We start from the raw sequence: 17,507 nt of genomic DNA, 5'->3' as shown, positions 1-17,507 counted from the left end.
CGAGGCGGCTATCCACGGAATGAAGTGCACTCGTTCCGTGCAATGTTACGGTAATCTCTGGAGATCGGGTTGCAGCAGCGAGACATAAGTTTGGATACTGAGTGGCACAGCTCACATTCCAGAGTGGTTGCCCTAACACTAGATGTCCAGTACAAAGGATGCTTCCCAGAGGGCATCTGACCTTAGTTGACCACTACATTGTCTTACCTAACTTATGTACAATGACACACACCCACCCAAACTTAATTTAGCACACACACATTTACACACCGTCTTAGTATTTGTAACACACACACCTACGTGCACACTGAAGCACATCCTTGCATGCCCACACACACATATAGGATACACACTGTTTAGACATCTGGATCTTAACACACACACCTCGTGCACACGCCTATAGAAAACAGGGTATAAATATCTACCATGTGCTGAACTCTGTCTCTTTTCCTGTTGAAAGCAGCCATGTCCTGTCCTATGTAACCATGTAAGTAATTCTCTTCTCTCCTTAATAAAATCAACTGAGGTGAAGGAATGCCTGGACTCTTTAATTCTCCTTAAACAGGGGCAAATAGTCCCACAGATTAATGTACTATACCACAGCCCCTAAACCATTTAAAGCTTTATAGACCCAACAGTAGGATTTTGAAATCAATTCTTTGACACGCAGGGAGCCAGTGTAAGGATTTAAGAACTAGAGTGATATGTTCCACTTTCTTGGTGTTTGTAAGGAGCAGCTCAGAACTAGTCACAGAAGAGTCTCAAAACTAATACAATACAGTATGTTGAGCTTGTGCTGCTGACTGTACTGTAGTGCAGTGGTTCTCAAACTTTGTCATGTCAAGGACCCCCAAATTGACACTTATTAGCCCACGGACCCCCATTTGAAAAGATATGCCAAGGACCCCCATAACAGAAGATTTTTATGGCTCTAGCAGTATTCTCAACCATTTAAATTTCAAGGACCCCCAGTTTGACATGCATTAGAGGCTACAGACCCCCATCTAATGGCATTTCTATCTCTGGGACCTCAATTTATATTGTAAAAATCTATGTTAATTTAACTCTGAGAGTGTACAAATGGAACCGGGTCCATTTGGCACTCGGTGCCGCCGCGCTATGAGCTTGTATATCTGCTATTTTTGAATAGCCAAAGTGTAAAATAATGCTTTTTAGCTCAAAAAAAAAAAAATGACAGATGCGTTCCAGGTCTTAATGGGTTAAAAGCTGAAATATTAACTACTTATTAATGCAGCCGTAATTATACTGATTACACTGAACGAACGATTGAATGTCCTATAGTTTCTAGTGTCAGATATAACATGTGACACTAGATATGTGATATAACACAACTTATAATAACTGTATGCGGAGCTGAGAGCTCCAAGAAGCTTCAGTGCAAGCCAGATGTTTGTTAGTGTTGGGGTACCCACCTGCTCTGCTGTGCTACGCAATCTTATGTACAGGTTTATGTGTAGGGCATCTGAGTCAGTAAATGACATCATTGCTGTCATAACTAACCCTACCGGTAGTTCTGTCAGGTTCTCCTCTAGACTGTGGAACCATTGGCGCACTTGTCTGTTCTAAACTGAATATGGTGGAAGTATTTGTATTGTATTTATTTTTCTGTTATTTCAAATTCTTGTATGGTGTTTTTATTGTGATATGGATCTCCCTTGGGTCTGAAACAAAGATTGAATTGAATTGAATTGAAAAGATATATATACGACTATAATGCTCCCCCACTACCACCACCACCACTAGTTTGTTGTTTTAAGGCAGTATATGATCATTTGCATACAGTCAATCCTGCTCTGGGATCATTTGCCTGTAGGGTTGTGTACGTGTGCCAGTGATTGGACAGAGTATTACCTGGTCCTGGAATATGCAAACCATCAGGCAAATCTCCTGGGCTCTGAAAAAAAGAAGAAGAAGAAGAGAGATGTGTCTGTCTGCACAGTAGATCACAGTATCCTGACTGTATGATTGATCATATTGGCGCTACATTGGTTTTTCCTCTGGCTGAATGTACGTAAGTCTCTCACATTGACATTAATGGACCCGGTGAAGTGATTTAATGTTGTTTTCCTGTACTAAAAGGACTTTATAAATGACAGATTGTTTAGATTTGATGCTTAACCACTTTAAACCCCCTCTAGGCCAGTGGTTTTCCAAACCTTTTAGCTCAAGACTCCAAAAAGAGAAATTAGATATTTGCCTGGGACCCAAAACTAGTGAAAATAGCCGATCTACAAGCTCACAACGCGTCGCAATGCGAAGCGTTGTGAGCTTGTAGATCTGCTATTTTAACTACTTCTTAAACTTTCTTAAAAACATTTTTGTATGGAATTGTTATTTGTATTCATGCTGATTGATTTTTATTTTTTTCCCAGAATTTATTGCATTTTATTTTTATATTTACTCGGGACCCATAACAGTGTGTCCGCAACCCTCAAATGGGTCCCGAAACCAGTGTTTGGGAAACAGTGCTCTAGACTTACTAAATTGGACCTGGGTTGGCTCGTTTCCCCTCTACACCAAAATAAATAGCCGATCTACAAGCTCACAACACGCGTTGTGAAATCTGCAATTCTTGGCTAATGTTCCCCCCAGACTACTGATGCTGGGGTTCAAGTGGTTAAAGTCATCAATACTGCCTGATATATATAATATATATAATTCTAGTCACATTGATGTAATAGAAAGCTTCAGGGTTAATATAAACAATTATATTATAAATACGTTATTATTATTATTACATATTTGTGTTTCAGCCAAAGTATTTTGAAAATGAATTGTGTATTACTATTCTCATGTGAGGATAATGATTTCTTCTTCATATTTTCCAAGAACTGGAAGACAATTGACACTGACGTTTTGAGCGCACCTTGAGAACCATGGATTACACATTCAGAGCCGTGACTCACAACCCTGGTATTATAATCTGGAGAATTGAGGTATTTTGGCTTTTGAAAATAGACATTTTAACCCATTCAATCCGGGGACGCATCCCTGTCATTTTAGATTTCTTTGGCTATTCAAAAATAGCAGATCTACAAGCTCATAGCGCGGCTATGAGCTTGTAAAATTATTTGCAAATCTTTGAATATATGTATTTTTTAAACGAACATTTGTAACTCAAATCTTTGCTTCTGGGGGTCCCTGGAACAAAATATTTTACAAATGTTCGCTTCTTTAAATATATATATATTGAAAGATTTGCACACATTTTCAAGATTTTTCAAAAAATAGCAGATCTACAAGCTCTCTGTGCCGCGCTATGAGCTTGTAGATCTGCTATTTTTTGAATAGCCAAAGAAATCTAAAATGACAGAGATGCTTTCCCGGATTGAATAGGTTAAAGGTAGGTATATGTTTTGATTAAAACAAAAAGGTTTTTGTTAAAAGGTTAAAGAACTATATTCTGATAAATCATTGCTATAGAGTGTTTGTTCAGTACAGGAGACTCTCTGTCTCTCCAGCACTTTGATAAACAGAAAATTATTTTTCGGATAGTTTAGACAATTTCAGCCAATCAGGAGAGAGTAACCATTTATCAGCTTAATGTGTTAAAGTGTTCCAGTTCCACTGTTGTTCTGCTCATTTCTTTGTGTCATCACTTCCAATTTCACTTGTTTAATCTGTATCCTGACTGAGTTCTCTATCCTGATTGGATACAATTGGCATCCTGACCTGAAAATGTATTAATAAAGAGCTGGAGAGACATGGAGACTCCTGTTACTGAACAAACACTCTATAGCAATGAGTACTATCAATATAGAGCTATTTAACTCTTATTTTAACCAAAAAGCATCCTTTAAATGCTGATGCTACACTAAAGAACAACTGACTACTGGCTAACTATACAATTATATAGAAATACTGAACAGTAATGCCTGGAAGACTAGTGTTTTAGAAAGACTGCTTATTAGTTTAGTGCTGTTATACATTACACTTTTTTTTTGCAGTGTTCCGAAGTACATACAGTTCCTTTTTGTTGGAAGCAGTAATAATACAACTTTTCTATTTGCTCCATAGAAAATGGAGCTTGTCCAAGTCCCAGAGAAATCTTATGGGAATTTTTATGAGGGAGACTGCTACATACTACTCTCTGTAAGTCCTGAATGTTTATAGATGAATTACTGTTACTGTGTGTGTGTGTGCGTGTGCGTGTGCGTGTGCGTGTGTGCATGTGTGCGTGTGTGTTTGTTTAGCTTATGTGGTTTGCATAATTACAATAGGGAGCTCTGTCAATATGCAGTGCATTTTCTTATGACCTCATCCCAGTTCTCTTGTATTTTGTTGCTGTCGGGCAGAAACCTTGTATCTCCATATTCTAACTTTTTGTGTTTTTTTCACAAATGAACTCCTAGCGTCACACAAAAGCATCAAAAGTAGCAGATCTACAAGCTCGACACGCAGCGCTAAAAGCGACACGTTTTGAGCTACAGGTTTATAGTTTTACTGAGGTTACATTATTACGGTTAGGTTTAGGCATAGTTTTACTGAGGTTAAGGTTAGGAATAAGGTTAGGTTTACGCATAGTTTTACTGAAGTTTCGTTTAGGAATAAGGTTAGTTTTAGACATAGTTTTACTGAGGTTACGTTTAGGCATAAGGTTAGGTTTAGGCATAGTTTTACTGAAGTTTCGTTTAGGAATAAGGTTAGTTTTAGACATAGTTTTACTGAGGTTACGCTTAGGAATACCTAGTGGCGACCGTTCCGAGGTCACCGGATTTTGACCCGGGGCGAGCGTGTTTTGGGGCGAGCGTTCTTGTATTCCATGTAACGACATTAATTACTACCCAAACCTCTTACCTCCGCAGACACACAGACTGGGCAGCAGTGCGGTGACCTATGACCTCCACTACTGGATAGGCTCTCAGTCCAGCCAGGACGAACAGGGCGCGGCCGCCGTCTACACCATCCAACTGGACGAGTTCCTGGGCTCCGGTCCGGTGCAGCACCGCGAGGTGCAGAAGCACGAGTCTGACACCTTCCGGGGATACTTCAAACAAGGAGTTATGTGAGTTCATTTGCATATTCTGATCAAAATGCAACTATTCATTCATGATAGATAGCTCACAGGGAAATGACAGTGTTTTCTTCTTGTCTCGGGGAGGGGGGTTGGGGGGGGGGGGGGGTTTTACTGCTTCAGCCAGGAGAGGGCTGCTCAGCTGGCTCAGATGGAAGCTGCTAGGTGATGGGAGCTGTGAGCTTGTAGATTGACTGTAGTGTAGATCATTTAGTGTACTGTAGAGGAAAAAAAAAGTTGGGGTTTAGTTATAGAGCCCTGGGGGTCAACTAAGTAGGTTAAGGGTTAAGTGAGTGCCCTGCTCAGGGACTCTTTGACATGCAGGCTGGTCAAGGGGAGGGTGTTGAACTGGCAACCTTCCGATTCTCAGATGGCCACAGATTTATCACATAAGCACTGTTTGGGTCATCCATCCACAAAGCAGGGAAAGCAGAACAAAACAAAAACATTGTTTTTACACTTTGAACATTATTTCTATTATTTAGCCCAGTTTTTTCTCCCGTTATGAAGCTATAGGAAAGGTGGAGTTGCATCAGGCATGAGACACACAGAGACCAACTCCTACGACATCCAGAGGTTACTGCATGTGAAAGGAAAGAAAAGAGTCACTGCCATGGAGGTGAGCAACGCTGTAAAGCACTACAGTATATGTCTCAAAGTGGAACCACCTCAAGGACCTCTAGGGGTTCTACTGTAGCAGGATGAACTGTCTGCATCAATGTTGTGTTTCAGGTGGAGATGAGCTGGAGCAGCTTCAACACCGGAGATGTGTTTCTGTTGGACATGGGCAAGACCCTGATCCAGTGGAATGGACCAATGAGCAACAAACAAGAAAGACTGAAGGTACCACATATCATTTATACTGCAAACTTTATATATTTATCTGTGGAACCGAGTCAAAGTAAATGTAATGCCTTATGCCTCAACTCCTACAATTCCAAGTGCTTGTCAGGGTTGGGGGTCCCCAGTTCAAATATGATTATCTTATAATAATAATAATAATCTTACATATTATGAAAGCTGGATTAGATGAGATTTTGAATTGGACAATAATGAATAGAGTAAATGCATTTGTAAACTTGCGTGCCAGTGTCATGCACCAACAAATAGCTGATCTATAAGCTCACCCACAGAGTTTTGACATGACTTGGTGGTACACCTTTCGTTCCCAGGGCATGATGTTGGCCAAAGACATCCGTGACAGGGAGCGAGGCGGCCGGGCAGAGATCGGGGTGATTGAGGGAGACGTGGAAGGCAACTCCCCTCCTCACCTCATGGAAATCCTGACCAGCGTTCTTGGGCAAAGAACGTCTGAGCTGACAAGTGGAACGTCTGACGAAACATCTGACCACGAGCAGCTGGCACAGCTCACCCTGTACCAGTGAGTATAGCTGACTGTCCTTAACCCATTAAGATCTGGTTATTTTGTGTTTCATTTGTATTAGCTCCTTTTATTTTCTCTTGTTTATTTTCTTTGTGAAATTCTTGTTTTTTGTGTATTCTGTCCTATGTTTGTGCAGCACTTTGTGACTCATGTCTAGAGAAGTGCTATATAAATAAAGTTATTACGGGGCCAGAGCTCAGCTCTGGACCTGTCTTATTATTGTAGGTATTCTGTTTCTGCCACTTTTCGCAGTTCTGGCTGAACCGTGCTGTCGCTTTTTACGAAACTCGGCCATATGGTAGATGGTCATGAAAAACTATCAAGAAATAATTCTCACAATCTTTCGTCAAAAGGTGGCGCTATAGCAAAATGCCAACTTTGAACAGGTACAACTCATGCCCTGTTTGACCTACAGCCATGAAACTTCAATATACATATGCGTCTACTCATGATCAACAACTTTCACACTCTGACTTTTGACCTCTGACCTTTAGATCTCCCACCATTTTGAATTATATGAAAAAATTATACAAAAGATTTTCAATAAGTGAAAAAATGAAGCTTTAATGAGCCAATGAATATTGCAGTTTTATGACAATTATTCATCTGCCCCTAACACATACATGCAGACTCACATTTCTTTGAAACTTTGCGTTAATGTTGAGGGTCATTCCAAATATTACTGAAACCAATCTTACTCCAATTGGTCAAAGGGGGGCGCTATAGCGATTTTTTGAAAGTGCAAACTTTAAACAGGCAAAAGTCATGCCTCGTTTGGCCGACAGCCATTAAACCTGTTTACACATGTGCCTTGACTCATGAGGAACACATGTATCACGTTGACCAGTAAGCTCCGCCCTTAGATTGTCCGCAATTTTGAGCAGTTTGAAAAACACTTAAACCCAGGATTTTTCAGCTATTTGCGTGAAACTGTATCATCTGTGTGATCTCCTTTTTCACGGGTTCTTGTCTGTTGGTCCAATGGCTTCTCCCTTAAACGTGTGCCTTCAAGCCTCACTTGATGCGGACTTCATTAAAGTTGCATTGCACACAACATGATTGTGTCAATTAGTACATGTGCAATTGTTAAACATAACCTGAAATACTTATTTGAGAGGGTATGTTTTTGCAATGTATGACATACTTCATTCTGAAAATAGCCGTTCTACAATCTCAAAACTTTTCAGATAGCAACGTGTTTCTGAGCTTGTAGATCGGCTGCTTTCACTGGTTCACTTTTATCTTCAACAGACAACCTCAGCCTGGACAAAGCTATAGCACTATAGGTAATGTTGCAGCCCGTCAATCCAAAGGTTGAGGGTTCGATTCCTGTTAATGGCAATAGGTTGACACGTCCAATCAATCCATTCTGCTTCCATCCTTCTCTGTCTTCAATCTATTGTTTCCATGTCTCTCTCTCTTCAATCTATTCAGTTTCCATGTCTCTCTCTCCGCCCTTAGATTGTCTGCAATTTTGAGCAGTTTGAAAAAACACTTAAACCCAGGATTTTTCAGTTATTTGCGTGAAATGGTATCATCTGTCTGACCTCCGTTTTCACTGGATCAGGTCTGTTGGTCCAATGGCTTCCCGCTTAAGTGAATGTTTCACAACATCAAGGTTGCCGGTTCAAGCCTCACTTGGTGGAGACTTCATTTAAAGTGCATTGCAAACAACAAGACTGCATTAATGAATACATATGCAATTGATAAAGATAACATGAAATGCTTATCTGAGAAGGTCTGTTTTTGCAATGTATGACATACTTCATTCTGAAAATAGACGATCTACAATCTCAAAACTTTTCAGATAGCAACGTGTTTCTGAGCTTGTAGATCGGCTGCTTTCACTGGTTCACTTTTATCTTCAACAGACAACCTCAGCCTGGTCGAAGCTATAGCACTATAGGTAGTGTTGCAGCCTGTCAATCCAAAGGTTGAGGGTTCGATTCCTGTTAATGGCAATAGGTTGACACGTCCAATCAATCCATTCTGCTTCCATCTGTCTCTCTCTTCAATCTATTGTTTCCATGTCTCTCTCTCTTCAATCTATTCCGTTTCCATGTCTCTCTCTCCGCCCTTAGATTGTCCGCAATTTTGAGCAGTTTGAAAAACACTTAAACCCAGGATTTTTTAATTATTTGCGTGAAATGGTATCATCTGTCTGACCTCCGTTTTCACTGGACCAGGTCTGTTGGTCCAATGGCTTCCCGCTTAAGTGAATGTTTCATAACATCAAGGTTGCCGGTTCAAGCCTCACTTGGTGGAGACTTCATTTAAAGTGCATTGCAAACAACAAGACTGTATTAATGAATACATATGCAATTGATAAAGATAACATGAAATGCTTATCTGAGAAGGTATGTTTTTGCAATGTATGACATACTTCATTCTGAAAATAGCCGATCTACAATCTCACAACTTTTCAGATAGCAACGTGTTTCTGAGCTTGTAGGTCGGCTGCTTTCACTGGTTCACTTTTATCTTCAACAGACAACCTCAGCCTGGTCGAAGCTATAGCACTATAGGTAGTGTTGCAGCCTGTCAATCCAAAGGTTGAGGGTTCGATTCCTGTTAATGGCAATAGGTTGACACGTCCAATCAATCCATTCTGCTTCCATCTGTCTCTCTCTTCAATCTATTGTTTCCATGTCTCTCTCTCTTCAATCTATTCCGTTTCCATGTCTCTCTCTCCGCCCTTAGATTGTCCGCAATTTTGAGCAGTTTGAAAAACACTTAAACCCAGGATTTTTTAATTATTTGCGTGAAATGGTATCATCTGTCTGACCTCCGTTTTCACTGGACCAGGTCTGTTGGTCCAATGGCTTCCCGCTTAAGTGAATGTTTCATAACATCAAGGTTGCCGGTTCAAGCCTCACTTGGTGGAGACTTCATTTAAAGTGCATTGCAAACAACTAGACTGTATTAATGAATACATATGCAATTGATAAAGATAACATGAAATGCTTATCTGAGAAGGTATGTTTTTGCAATGTATGACATACTTCATTCTGAAAATAGCCGATCTACAATCTCACAACTTTTCAGATAGCAACGTGTTTCTGAGCTTGTAGGTCGGCTGCTTTCACTGGTTCACTTTTATCTTCAACAGACAACCTCAATCTGTACAAAGCTATAGCACTATAGGTAGTGTTGCAGCCTGTCAATCCGAAGGTTGAGGGTTCGATTCCTGTTAATGGCAATAGGTTGAGATCTCCATTCAATCCGTTCTGCTTCCATCTCTCTCAAAATGATATGTATTTGCCTGCAGACCCATCACCGGTCTCAATTTTGTATATGTTTTGTTCCATTACATGCAATTTGTATGTTCATTATCTTCAGCGTGACTGATGCTGAAGGTCAGATGAAGGTCACAGAAGTTGCCACCAGACCGTTGGTTCAGGACCTCTTAAATCATGACGTGAGTTTATGTGGCATAGTTTATACTTACGTATACGTACAATGGTATCGCTGGTCAGCAGGAAAATAGCCGATCCACAAGCTTGTAGACCGGCTATTTTTTTGCTGTACTACACCGTTGTACGATGGAGCATAAATTAGGCAAACATTACTTGCATGTGGTATGTATGACATCTAAGTATATTTTTCCAGGACTGCTACATCTTGGATCAAGGAGGGTTGAAGATCTTCGTCTGGAAAGGGAAGAAAGCGACCAAGGCTGAAAGGCAGGCAGCCATGTCCAGAGCTCTGGTAAAATGTTCAGGGTTCAGGGTTACAAACATGTATGTCAAAAATATGTATTTGTCGGTATAAATTAGAGATGTTCCGATACCGCTACCAGTATCGGAAAAGCTGCCGACACTAAAAATGCTGCCTAAAATGCTGGTATCGGTGAGTATGATGGTATATCGGTGAGTATTTGAAACACAGCTTGTAGATCTGCTATTTTTGGCTAAAGTTCTCCTCAGAAAAGGGATGCTCGGGTTCAAGTGGTTAAGGTAAAAAAATTAATCATATCACACAAAGATTTGGCCCACCCCCTGTAGTAACTCTGAGGACCCCCTAGGGGTCCCGGACCCCCTGTTGAAGACCCCGGATTTATCACATGATGATATGTCATTTACAGTAATCAATTCTTTTGTATTATGATTGCTTCACTTGATGTTGCACTACTGTTCTATAAATATATATTATTATGTTTATTTATTCCAAGATCAGTGGTTCTCAAACCTTTTAATTTCAAGGACCCCCATAACTCTGAGAGTGTACAAATGGAACCAAATGGATTTGGTTCCATTTGGACACTCTCAGAGTTACACACCTGTAAGGATCCATTTGGGAACTTTGAGAACCACTGTCCTGTTTTTAAATTACACACTGGTATTGGATCGATACTCGGTCTCGACCGATATGCCAAGTTATCGGTTTCGGGAAGGAAAAAAAATTATCAGTACATATAAAACCAAATGTCTTCAAGTGATACTTTTCTTGTATTTTTTACATATTTTCAGATGCTGAATTTGTATTCTACCGTTAGGGCGCGCTCCCACCAAGAGTTGGCTGGCCGCTGTTAAACGCAGGTTGTGCGCGGCCACAGTTTTTTGCAGCCAGCGGATTCTAAAAAACGGGAGTGTCGCGCCTGTCACTCACTTTCAGGACCCTCCCCGTAGCCCGTACTGCCTGCTGCCTTGAGCACCATGTTGCTTCCTGAGTCTTGAGACGGTCCGCCTTCGACTCACCCGATTGGACAGAGGGAGAAAATCAGCGCCTGCCTCCAGCAGTTTTATGCTTAGTCGCGGAGAGCAGATAAACGCAAGGTCTGCGCGACAGGCGGAAAAATCTGCTCTTGCGTGAATCAACGCATTTACATTGACAATGCATTGGCAGATTCTGCAAACAGCGGCCAGCCAACTCTCCACCGCACTTTTATTTTACCTCTGGGGCAGAATCTGCCAATGCATTGTCAATGTAAATGCGTGGATTCACGCAAGAGCGGATTTTTCCGCTTGTCGCGCAGACCTTCCGTTTATCTGCTCTACACGACTTGTCCATTTGAAGCAGAAAACTGCTGGAGGCGGGAGCTGATTTTCCCCCTCTGTCCAATCGGGTGAGTCGCAGGCGGACCGTCTCAAGACTCAGGAAGCACCATGGTGCTCTAGGCTATGCTCTAGGCAGCAGGCGGTGCGGGGAGGGTCCTGAAAGTGAGTGACAGGCGCGTCACTCCCGTTTTATAGAATCCGCTGGCTGCAAAAAACTGTGGCCGCGCACAACCTGCGTTTAACAGCGGCCAGCCAACTTTTGGTGAGAGCGCGCCCTTATCAGTGTAAATTTTGACAGCAAATTTAGATTCAGTTTTAGTCATAGTCTTTTGAATAAAATTCCATTTAGTTTTAGTCATATTTTAGTCACCTGAAACATTTTGCTGTTAGTTTAGTTAAAGTAAGATTTACAATCTTATGATATTTAGTCGACTAAATCTACAGTTGATTTAGTCGACTAGAATGTATTTTGGCGGTGCCTTGATGGCGTGGTAGTGGCTGATTTTACACTTGGTTGCGTGCTTAAAATAGCAGATCTACAAGCTCACAACGCGTCGCAGCGCGACGCGTTGTGAGCTTGTAGATCTGCTATTTTCAGAGCGCAACACCTGAGCGCAAACTAACATAAAATGACTTGTCTTTTAGTTCTACTGGATCTCTTCTCCACTTGTCTAAACCAAACCTCACTTTCTTCCTCTAAGTCCTAGCCTTTTGTTGTTTGTTTGTTTTGTTTTTAGCCTTTTTAATGTTTTCTTTTCTCCTAATAAAATTGTTTTTAAGCTGTTTTGTAAAGCGACTTTGGGTACTAGAAAAGCGCTATATAAGTCTGATGTATTATTATTATTATTATTAGTCCCTCACTAGCATTTTAGTCTAGTTTTTATTTGTTGACGAAATTGTCAATATATTTAGTCTTAGTTTTTAGTCATCGTAACTTAGTTTTTATTTAGTTTTCGTCAGTGAAAAAAAGGTAGTCGACCAACACTTTTCGTCATAATTTTAGTCGACGAAATCAACACTGAACCGTTATGATACTATTACAGGAATTCATTAAAGCAAAGAAGTACGCCGTCAGCACCAACGTGGAGGTGGTGAACGACGGGGCGGAGTCGGCTCTCTTCAAGCAGCTGTTCCACAGCTGGAGGTCCAGGGACCAGACTGTAGGGCTGGGGAGGGTGCACACCCGGGGGAAAGTGGGTACGTGTCCGTTTCCTTTTTTTCAATTTCCATCCACTTCGAGATGTTCGATAATATCGGCCCCCGATATTATCGGACGATATTAACCCATTAAGACCTGGAACGCATCTGTGTCACTTTTTCATTTGAGCTAAAAAGCACCGAGTGCCGCGCTACGAGCTTTTAAATCTGCTATTTTTGAAAAATCGAGAACATTTGTGCAAATCTTTGAATATATATATACATTTTTTAAGCAAACATTTGTAACTGAAATCTTTGCTTCTGGGGGTCCCTGGAACAGAATATTACAGAATAACAGAATAAATACATATACATTTGGGGGTCCTCTACATTTTGTAGAATCGGCTTCTCAATGGATTAACATAAAAATATCATATCGGAAAATATCTGTATCGGTTTTTATTTATTATTTCAACTGCTGTAGGCCATTTTGCACAGTGAATGTTTGCATTTGGAAATCCTTGTGGTCATCCTTGTGGTCATTTATGAATGCATCCAGTGAAGAGTTTCAAAAGGAGTGCATCGTTTTTGTCATTCAACCTTTTTCTGATTTTGTCCTAATACCGTAACGATTTGTTTTTACAGCCGATATCACTCAGGAGAAATTCGACGCCACTCTGATGCACGTGATGCCAGAGGTGGCTGCACAGGAACGCATGGTGGACAACGGTGATGGACAGCTGGAGGTAGGTACTCTTAATAAGCCCCGGCCTAGGCGCAACAAAAAAGTGGGACTCCCCTCTTTCCAGCTCCCGAGAACCACCAGCAATGAGGGTTTGCAGCCTTTTATGGGTTTTTATCATTAAAGAAGCCAGTGACTTCAGAGTGGGCGTTTAGTCAGAACAATAAACAAAAGAAACCTACATTCAACCTGAACCATCAAACCAATCAAAATAAACCAAGTTAATAATCACTAACCCAACACCTACTGTGATCAAAACACAGGAGAAAATCTGATCAAAAATAATGACCCCCCACTAAAAATCCAAGGCTATTCAAATCATCAATAACTCCTAACAAACATTCTACATACAGTAGTACAAGTTGGCTGCCAGTCTTGCTGGAACAGAAGTGATGAGCAGTTAAAGCCAGCCTTTTAAACTTCCCTTCAGAAGGCTGCAACCAATCAGCTCCCTCCTGCAAAATCAGTCACTCACTCATTCAATCAGCCAGGCACACCTGCATCCCACTACTCACTCACTCGCGCACATGCACACGCACACGCACGCGCACACACACACACACACACACACACACACACACACACACACACACACACACACACACACACACACACACACACACACACACACACACACACACACACACACACACACACACCCAAGCCTACACAGATTAAACACATATCCTACAGGCATAAAATAAAATTACAAGTAAGACGCGCGAACGCTGGAAGCGAACGCAGCTCGAAAATATTGTGTATTTACGGACTTGTAATCCGTGTTGTTTCACCGTGATGGGGAGAGAACATTGACATTGTGTGTGTGTGTGTGTGTGTGTGTGTGTGTGTGTGTGTGTGTGTGTGTGTGTGTGTGTGTGTGTGTGTGTGTGTGTGTGTGTGTGTTTTGCAGGCTGTTGTGCATTTTAATCAGAGCATTGTCTAAATTCCTGCACTCTGGCGGCTGCACACAGGCAGTGCATGCACACAGAATGCACACAGACACACACACAAACCGAGCACGGTTACATAGTAAGCTCCACTTGGTCGGAGGCGCCGCCGCGCCTCCTTCCGCGTTCGCAATGACCTCAGGGTCATAACAAAGATATTTTTTAACCACTTAAACCCTATACTTAGTTGACCAGATTCTCAAGGGCTCTATAGGCCCCGCCCCGGCCCCTCCTGTTTTTGCTCAACACTAAAATAGCTGATTGACAAGCTCACAACACGTTGTGAACTTGTCATTGTCGTTGTGAGCTCACAAGACGTTGTGAGCTTGTCAATCGGCAACAGAATAGTGATGCTATAGATGGGTTTCCTGTTTGTAAACATAGAGGATGATGCGCGCGCAGTGGCGGGATGAGCCTGTAGAGGGCGCTATTACCCGCAGCATCTCTGGCCACTGTACATTCAGAAAATAAATGGTCTTCACCAGGTTTAATGAAAGTAGATTAAATGATGCAGTTTGTAATATCTTCTTTACTCAATAAAAATGATTTGTCGAAAGTTGGATCTGTTTGTATATAATAGCAGCATTATGCCTATTATGCCTATAATAGCAGCATTATGCCTATCTAAATCCCGAAAATAACGAGAGAGTGAATGGCGCTTCCGGTTCGTTCTCCCCCGCGCATGCGCAGATCGCGCACTCTGCTCTGTGATGACGTCGCGCGGAAACCCATCTATAGGGTAGTGAATTATGACTTTTTTGCATTATGACGAACAACAGCTGCTCAATAATATGATCATGCATCAAACAGGTGTGGCGGATTGAGAACTTGGAGCTGGTCCCGGTGGAAGCTGAGAGGTACGGATACTTCTATGGAGGAGACTGTTACCTGCTCCTCTACACCTACGAGGTCCACAGTCAGAGGAACCACCTGCTCTACATATGGCAGGTGTGTGAAGATCTATATCATATATCCCTCACATTCACAGTCACGCCAATAGAGTACCAAACTAAGTCCTGATGTCACTATACCCCTGTGTCACAGCGTTATTTTATCTATTGGAATTCCCATAGGAAAGTCTTAGATAAGATGTCAAATAAGAACTGTGTTCCAAAAAGAAACAAACCACCCCAGAGATTTTGTCGGGTATGTGACTTTGTGTCGTCTATGACCTTGGTTCTCAAACTTTTTCATGTCAAGGACCCCTAAAATGATATGTATTCGGCCGCGGACCCCCATCTCAAAATATTTAGTTCCAGGGACCCCCAGAAGCAAAGATTCTATAGTTACAAATGTTCGCTTTAAAAATATATAAATTCAAAGGTTTGCAAAAATGTTCAAGATTTTTCAAAAATAGCAGATCTACAAGCTCATAGCGCGGCACTCGGTGCCGCGCTATGAGCTTGTATATCTGCTATTTTTTAATAGACAAAGTATAAAAGATTAAAGTGGTTAAAATTATGGTGATGCTATATTAACACATTTTGCTGGGGACCCCCTGGAACCCCCCCAAGGACCCCTAGGGGTCCCCGGACCCCACTTTGAGAACCAATGGTCTATGATATTGAGTCACATTTGATAACGTCCGTGTTTGGAGAACACAGAGTGGTGCTTTTTCACCGCCAGTTGATGCTTCATATCCATATGAATAAAATCGCTGGGGTGATGTGTAGATTATGGACTTCATAGTGTTTCACGATTTTCTTTTTTTTTCTTCTACTATCTGATTATTATCTGAAATGTTGATCCATGGGTGTTTTCCCAACATATTAATGCTGGAATTGTTGAAATACTTGCCTTTTGCTTTAAAGGTTGTCATGCAATTCTTAAATACTTCCCTTTTGTTTAGTAGGGTCGTCATGCGTTGCTTAAAGAGGTGGTGCCATGGTTTTGCACTTTTTGTGTCTATGAGGTTGATAGAACTTCATAAAGCCCCCCGGTGGTGTTTTTATGGTGTTTTATGTCTTCTCTGACTATTTGGAGTTTCTTCCTGGAGGCTGAAACCTTGAGGGTCAAACGTGCCAATAGAGAAACAGCGCTTTAGTGACATCACAAAGCCATACCCTCCCCCTCATTATCATAACACAACAGGTGTGGGCATGAGGAGGAGGAGGGACAAGGACAGGTGGGTGGTGCTAAGGTGGTGGAGGAGGTGCTAAGGTGAGAACCAGGTATACTTAATGAACTGGAGGCGTGTCCACATAAAAACATAATTTTAACAATTTCTGTACACTTTTTTGTTGTTGAAAAAAATCCTTACATAATAATAATACCTTATGATCAGGTTTTAGGGTTGAAAAATATCATGGCACCCCATCTTTAAATACGAAAATAGCCGATCGACAAGCTTCACAACGAGTCACAGCATGCATGCTGTGAGCTTGTAGATCTGCTAAATGCCAAATGCTCCTCCCTCCCCCAGAAAAGGGATGCTATGGTTCCAGGAGATTAAATATGTGTTCTTTTTGTTCCAGGGTCGTCATGCCTCACAGGATGAGGTGGCAGCCTCTGCCTTCCAGGCGGTCAGCTTGGACCAGAAGTATGACGGTCGACCTGTGCAGGTCAGACTGACCATGGGCAAAGAGCCCCGGCACTTTATGGCCATGTTCAAGGGCAGAATGGTCATCTTTGAGGTACAGTATATACTGTATATGACCGCTAACCATATCAATGAAATGACTAAACTATAAACTATATAACAAAATATATATATTTTTAAAATCTAAATTGATCAAAGTTTTTAATTTAAAAACAAAATCTGAAATTCAAAATATTTCAAAAACTTTCAAAATATTTTCGGAAATATCTAAAATAGCTGATCTACAACATCTGCCATTATCGCCATCAGAGTATGGCTTAACTGCACATAACTAGACTGAACAAGGCATGACCACAGCCTTGGACTTTTAGCTTTCCTCATGGACCTACCTGTGGATTATACCAGTAAAGCATCCTTCTGTAGACTATGTGGTTACATTGACATTCGCTGATACTCTGCACCTTAATCTCATGCACAACGCACTAATACTCTTCTTACACTGATATCTATGTCATGAACAGTATGTACAGTATACCAGCTGCTAAGTTCACACACCTTATTTCTAACACCTCATGTACATAATGTTTGAATGTATACGTGTAAATATGTAGATACCTTGCTGTCTCTTTTTTGATTCCTTCAACAACAACAAAAATATCCCCCCGACCCATGTACCCCGCTCTTCTTTCTTTTTCTTTCTCTTTCTGGAAACAATCAAAAACTATG

General features: G+C 41.3%; 2 protein-coding genes across 4 annotated transcripts in view; one reads left to right on the top strand and one right to left on the bottom strand.

Annotated features, from left to right (window-relative positions):
- The window catches only part of LOC308080678 (sphingolipid delta(4)-desaturase DES1-like), a 252,203-nt gene that overhangs the window by 120,183 nt on the left and 114,513 nt on the right, over positions 1–17,507 (bottom strand). The gene's annotated exons all lie outside the window — the stretch shown is intronic.
- avil (advillin) overlaps positions 1,943–17,507 on the top strand; it is a 22,681-nt gene continuing 7,116 nt past the window's right edge. Inside the window, exons 1-13 of one of the 2 annotated variants that reach the window (XM_080424219.1) lie at positions 1,943–2,028; positions 2,851–2,957; positions 4,039–4,113; positions 4,827–5,026; positions 5,546–5,654; positions 5,768–5,878; positions 6,208–6,416; positions 9,759–9,837; positions 10,029–10,127; positions 12,460–12,613; positions 13,199–13,299; positions 15,053–15,190; positions 16,717–16,875. In XM_080424219.1, coding sequence (XP_080280345.1) covers positions 2,898–2,957; positions 4,039–4,113; positions 4,827–5,026; positions 5,546–5,654; positions 5,768–5,878; positions 6,208–6,416; positions 9,759–9,837; positions 10,029–10,127; positions 12,460–12,613; positions 13,199–13,299; positions 15,053–15,190; positions 16,717–16,875 — 1,494 coding nt within the window. In that variant the 5' untranslated portion in view covers positions 1,943–2,028; positions 2,851–2,897. Of the gene's footprint in view, positions 2,033–2,850; positions 2,958–4,038; positions 4,114–4,826; positions 5,027–5,545; positions 5,655–5,767; positions 5,879–6,207; positions 6,417–9,758; positions 9,838–10,028; positions 10,128–12,459; positions 12,614–13,198; positions 13,300–15,052; positions 15,191–16,716; positions 16,876–17,507 lie in introns of both variants that reach the window. The other variant, XM_080424220.1, reaches the window with a different exon arrangement.

This window comes from Gymnoscopelus braueri (assembly GCF_963280865.1).
Source record: "Gymnoscopelus braueri genome assembly, chromosome: 3".
Lineage (NCBI taxonomy): Eukaryota > Metazoa > Chordata > Actinopteri > Myctophiformes > Myctophidae > Gymnoscopelus > Gymnoscopelus braueri.
Note: the sequence above shows the minus strand (reverse complement) of the source record. Positions and strands in the feature narration are given on the sequence as shown.